This window comes from Pseudophryne corroboree, chromosome 10 (genome assembly GCF_028390025.1).
Source record: "Pseudophryne corroboree isolate aPseCor3 chromosome 10, aPseCor3.hap2, whole genome shotgun sequence".
Lineage (NCBI taxonomy): Eukaryota > Metazoa > Chordata > Amphibia > Anura > Myobatrachidae > Pseudophryne > Pseudophryne corroboree.
In genome coordinates, this window is record NC_086453.1 from 14,935,782 (window position 1) to 14,941,781 (window position 6,000).

General features: G+C 53.8%; 1 protein-coding gene across 2 annotated transcripts in view; it reads right to left on the reverse strand.

The window, feature by feature from the left end:
• Window positions 1-5,794, reverse strand: part of CAPZB (capping actin protein of muscle Z-line subunit beta) — a 55,852-nt gene extending 50,058 nt beyond the window's left edge. For both annotated transcript variants that reach the window (XM_063942138.1, XM_063942137.1), the window contains exon 1: window positions 5,655-5,794. In XM_063942138.1, the coding sequence (XP_063798208.1) occupies window positions 5,655-5,657 (3 nt within the window). In that variant the 5' untranslated portion in view covers window positions 5,658-5,794. The remainder of the gene's footprint in view (window positions 1-5,654) is intronic.
• Between the last annotated feature and the right edge of the window lie 206 nt (window positions 5,795-6,000).

Below are 6,000 nucleotides of genomic sequence, written 5' to 3' on the forward strand. Positions count from 1 at the left end.
CAGCTGCAGTGCTGTGCGCTACCTTGTTGAAGACAGGATGTCTTCTGCCGCCGATTTTCCGGACCTCTTCTGTCTTCTGGCTCTGTAAGGGAGCCGGCTGCGCGGCTCTGGGACCCATCCATGGCTGGGCCTGTGATCGTCCCTCTGGAGCTAATGTCCAGTAGCCTAAGAAGCCCAATCCACTCTGCACGCAGGTGAGTTCGCTTCTTCTCCCCTTAGTCCCTCGATGCAGTGAACCTGTTGCCAGCAGGTCTCACTGAAAATAAAAAACCTAAAACTAAACTTTTCACTAAGCAGCTCAGGAGAGCCCCTAGTGTGCACCCTTCTCGTTCGGGCACAAAAATCTAACTGAGGCTTGGAGGAGGGTCATAGGGGGAGGAGCCAGTGCACACCAGGTAGTTCTAAAGCTTTACTTTTGTGCCCAGTCTCCTGCGGAGCCGCTATTCCCCATGGTCCTTACGGAGTCCCCAGCATCCACTTACGACGTTAGAGAAATGTAAATATCAGCTGCTCGGTTCAGGCCCAGCTAGGACTTTTCCAGCATAGAGCACTGGTCGGATGAGATCCAGGAGCCCCCAGCGAGTGAAAGCTGGCTCCGTTTCCGCCCGTCCACATTTAGCAGGCGGTGAATGCAAGGCATGTGGACACAGTTCTGGAGATGGAACTATATTGATCTATATTGTAAATGCAAACTGCCAATTCTCCAAGATGTCGGACCCCGCCCCAACAGAACACAGCTGTGAGCACGCCCTGTGAACTCTGCCGGTCGCAGGGCGAGTCTTAGCGCTCTCCGCTACAGGAGCTCCGGTATGTGGAGGAGGAAGCAATCAATTCAAGGTCTGAGTATCTACTACTCACAGGATCCCAAATACACAGAATAAAACAAATAAAAGGATTTGAGCTCTGCATAAGAAGCATTGTGCAATCCCAGGATCTACCTGGAGTAACTTCCCAGGCCTGGCTGCACTCACAAAGCATTGCCTCTATACACAAGGAGCTGCACCCAGCACTGCAGCTCACTGCGAGGGTGGGTGGCAGTGTACAGAACGCATCTACAGTGACGGACTGATACTATTATGTTACACAAAGCCGTACTCTCTATACAAGCAGCCTGCAGGATATACAGAGATAGTGTGACAGGGCAGAATACACCTGGACACAATCCCAGGCTCTCAGGACGCACAGCTCCACCCAGGATGACCGCGGAGGGGAGAAGGGACTACACAAACACACTTATTACAGGCTCATCACATGTAACATTAGATCACACCATTGTGTCCCTGAATAGCCACAATTTCCTGAGTGTCAGCTCACCAGGCCACTGTTGCCACGCCTGAACAGTGGCTAAAGTTACACAGGGAAACTTACGTCTCAGCGGGCTAGGCCGGCACCATAACGGTGCCAGGAAAGGTGGCTCCGCAGGGACACTCTACACTCCCTGACGTTCTAGCAATGGCACAATACGGTCATTATATCCAGCTGCACACAGGGACCGGCTACGGCTGCTGAGAGATTACAGAGGGAGTAACAGATGAGAAGGGAGGGATGCAGGGGTACTGGGCAGAAAGTAACAGGTAGTGGACAGGACATTCAAAAATCTCTTGTCGACCGTTTGTCATATAGACCTATGGAACATGTCAACCTAGAAACCCTGTCGACAAATAGTGATCGTCCCAATGAGGGGGGAGGGGGGAGGACAGGCACAGAACACAGCGTTATACAGGGGTAGAGGCTGGGAATAGGGCAGTATATAGAGGTACACAGGGTGTTATACAGAGGTAGACAATAAATAGGGTGTTATACAAAGGGAGAGGCAGCTAGTTGGGTGTTATACAGAGGTAGAGGCTGGGAGTAGGGCGTTATATAGAAGTAGGGTGTTATACAGAGGGAGAGGCAGCAAGTAGGGTGTTATACAGGGGTAGAGGTTGGGAGTAGGGTGTTATACAGAGGCGGGATGGAAGCAGGGCGTTATATAGAAGTAGGGTGTTATAAAGAGGGAGAGGCAGCGAGTAGGGTGTTATACAGGGGTAGAGGCTGGGAGTAGGGCGTTATATGAAGGTAGGGTGTTATAAAGAGGGAGAGGCTGGGAACAGGGCGTTACATGGAGGTAGGGTGTTATACAGAGGGAGAGGCTGCTATTAGGGTGTTATACAGAGGTAGAGGCTGGGAGTAGGGCGTTATATAGAAGTAGGGTGTTATACAGAGGGAGAGGCAGCGAGTAGGGTGTTATACAGGGGTAGAGGCTGGGAGTAGGGCGTTATATGAAGGTAGGGTGTTATACAGATGGAGAGGCTGGGAACAGGGCGTTACATGGAGGTAGGGTGTTATACAGAGGGAGAAGCAGCTATTAGGGTGTTGTACAGAGGTAGAGGCTAGGAGTAGGGCGTTATATAGAAGTAGGGTGTTATACAGAGGGAGAGGCAGCGAGTAGGGCATTATACAGGGGTAGAGGCTGGGAGTAGGGTGTTATATGAAGGTAGGGTGTTATACCGAGGTAGAGGCTGGGAGTAGGGCGTTATATAGAAGTAGGGTGTTATACAGAGGGAGAGGCAGCGAGTAGGGCGTTATACAGGGGTAGAGGCTGGGAGTAGGGCGTTATATGAAGGTAGGGTGTTATACAGAGGTAGAGGCTGGGAGTAGGGTGTTATACGAAGGTAGGGTGTTATACAGAGGGAGAGGCTGGGAGTAGGGCGTTATATGAAGGTAGGGCGTTATACAGAGGGAGAGGCTGGGAGTAGGGCATTATATGAAGGTAGGGTGTTATACAGAGGGAGAGGCTGGGAGAAGGGCGTTATATGAAGGTAGGGTGTTTTAAAGAGGGAGAGGCTGGGAGTAGGGCGTTATATAGAAGTAGGGTGTTATGCAGAGGGAGAGGCAGCGAGTAGGGTGTTATACAGAGGGAGAGGCAGCGAGTAGGGTGTTATACAGAGGGAGAGGCAGCGAGTAGGGTGTTATACAGAGGGAGAGGCTGGGAGTAGGGCGTTATATGAAGGTAGGGTGTTATATAGAGGGAGAGGCTGGGAGTAGGGCGTTATATAGAAGTAGCGTGTTATACAGAGGGAGAGACAGCGACTAGGGTGTTATACAGGGGTAGAGGCTGGGAACAGGGCGTTATATAGAAGTAGTGTGTTATACAGAGGTAGAGGCTGGGAACAGGGCGTTATATAGAAGTAGGTAGTTATACCGGGGTAGAGGCTGGGAGTAGGGTGTTATAAAGGGGTAGAGGCTGGGAGTAGGGTGTTATACAGGGGTAGAGGCTGGGAGTAGGGTGTTATACAGGGGTAGAGGCTGGGAGTAGGGAGTTATACAGAGGCGGGTTGGGAGCAGGGCGTTATATGAAGGTAGGGTGTTATACAGAGGGAGAGGCTGGGAGTAGGGTGTTATGCAGAGGGAGAGGCAGCGAGTAGGGTGTTATACAGGGGGAGAGGCTGGGAGCAGGGCGTTATATGAAGGTAGGGTGTTATACAGGGGTAGAGGCTGGGAGCAGGGCGTTATACAGAGGGAGAGGCTGGGAGTAGGGTGTTATACAGGGGTAGAGGCTGGGAGTAGGGTGTTATACAGGGGTAGAGGCTGGGAGTAGGGTGTTATACAGAGGCGGGCTGGGAGCAGGGCGTTATATGAAGGTAGGGTGTTATACAGAGGGAGAGGCTGGGAGTAGGGTGTTATGCAGAGGGAGAGGCAGCGAGTAGGGTGTTATACAGGGGGAGAGGCTGGGAGCAGGGCGTTATATGAAGGTAGGGTGTTATACAGGGGTAGAGGCTGGGAGCAGGGCGTTATACAGAGGGAGAGGCTGGGAGTAGGGTGTTATACAGGGGTAGAGGCTGGGAGTAGGGTGTTATACAGGGGTAGAGGCTGGGAGTAGGGTGTTATACAGAGGCGGGCTGGGAGCAGGGCGTTATATGAAGGTAGGGTGTTATACAGAGGGAGAGGCTGGGAGTAGGGTGTTATGCAGAGGGAGAGGCAGCGAGTAGGGTGTTATACAGAGGCGGGCTGGGAGCAGGGCGTTATATGAAGGTAGGGTGTTATACAGAGGGAGAGGCTGGGAGTAGGGTGTTATACAGGGGTAGAGGCTGGGAGTAGGGTGTTATACAGGGGTAGAGGCTGGGAGCAGGGTGTTATACAGGGGTAGAGGCTGGGAGCAGGGTGTTATACAGGGGTAGAGGCTGGGAGCAGGGTGTTATACAGGGGTAGAGGCTGGGAGCAGGGTGTTATACAGGGGGAGAGGCTGGGAGCAGGGCGTTATATGAAGTTAGGGTGTTATACAGGGGTAGAGGCTGGGAGCAGGGTGTTATACAGGGGTAGAGGCTGGGAGCAGGGTGTTATACAGGGAGAGAGGCTGGGAGCAGGGCGTTATATGAAGTTAGGGTGTTATATGAAGTTAGGGTGTTATACAGGGGTAGAGGCTGGGAGCAGGGTGTTATACAGGGGTAGAGGCTGGGAGCAGGGTGTTATACAGGAGGAGAGGCTGGGAGCAGGGCGTTATATGAAGTTAGGGTGTTATACAGGGGTAGAGGCTGGGAGTAGGGTGTTATACAGGGGTAGAGGCTGGGAGTAGGGTGTTATACAGGGGTAGAGGCTGGGAGCAGGGTGTTATACAGGGGTAGAGGCTGGGAGCAGGGTGTTATACAGGAGGAGAGGCTGGGAGCAGGGCGTTATATGAAGTTAGGGTGTTATACAGGGGTAGAGGCTGGGAGTAGGGTGTTATACAGGGGTAGAGGCTGGGAGTAGGGTGTTATACAGGGGTAGAGGCTGGGAGTAGGGTGTTATACAGGGGTAGAGGCTGGGAGTAGGGTGTTATACAGGGGTAGAGGCTGGGAGCAGGGTGTTATACAGGGGTAGAGGCTGGGAGCAGGGTGTTATACAGGGGTAGAGGCTGGGAGCAGGGTGTTATACAGGAGGAGAGGCTGGGAGCAGGGCGTTATATGAAGTTAGGGTGTTATACAGGGGTAGAGGCTGGGAGTAGGGTGTTATACAGGGGTAGAGGCTGGGAGTAGGGTGTTATACAGGGGTAGAGGCTGGGAGCAGGGTGTTATACAGGGGTAGAGACTGGGAGCAGGGTGTTATACAGGGGGAGAGGCTGGGAGCAGGGCGTTATATGAAGTTAGGGTTTTATACAGGGGTAGAGGCTGGGAGTAGGGTGTTATACAGGGGTAGAGGCTGGGAGTAGGGTGTTATACAGGGGTAGAGGCTGGGAGCAGGGTGTTATACAGGGGTAGAGGCTGGGAGCAGGGTGTTATACAGGGGTAGAGACTGGGAGCAGGGTGTTATACAGGGGGAGAGGCTGGGAGCAGGGCGTTATATGAAGTTAGGGTTTTATACAGGGGTAGAGGCTGGGAGCAGGGTGTTATACAGGGGGAGAGGCTGGGAGCAGGGCGTTATATGAAGTTAGGGTTTTATACAGGGGTAGAGGCTGGGAGCAGGGTGTTATACAGGGGGAGAGGCTGGGAGCAGGGCGTTATATGAAGTTAGGGTGTTATACAGAGGGAGAGGCTGGGAGTAGGGTGTTATACAGGGGTAGAGGCTGGGAGTAGGGCGTTACACGGGGGCACAGGCACACAGCACGTTATACAGGGGTGCGGGTCTCCGGGACGGGTTACGTCACGGGCGCACGCGTATCTCCCCCCCTCCCCCGGTGGGGTGTCCCCTGCCGTTACCATGGCTGCGGTGGGTGAGGGCCGGTGGGCGGGGCTGCTCTCCGGTGCGGTGACGGTACGATGTCGCTGTGCCCCGTAGGCCCGGCGGCGCCTCCACTTCCTCAGGACCTAGGAGTGAACATCCGGGTCAGCGTCTCCCTGAGCACGCCCACCGCACGGCCGCGTCCGCCAATCAGAGCGCTGCCTCCCAGCCATCACCAAGTATGGAGAGCGTGACGTCGCTGACAGCGGGGCGGGCCCGGGAGCCTAGAGGGAGAGGGGCGGGGCCAGTTACATTAATATTCATGAGAGGAGAATGTGTGAGCGGCACTGGTGCAGTGATGATGATAACATAACAGTATGGTTA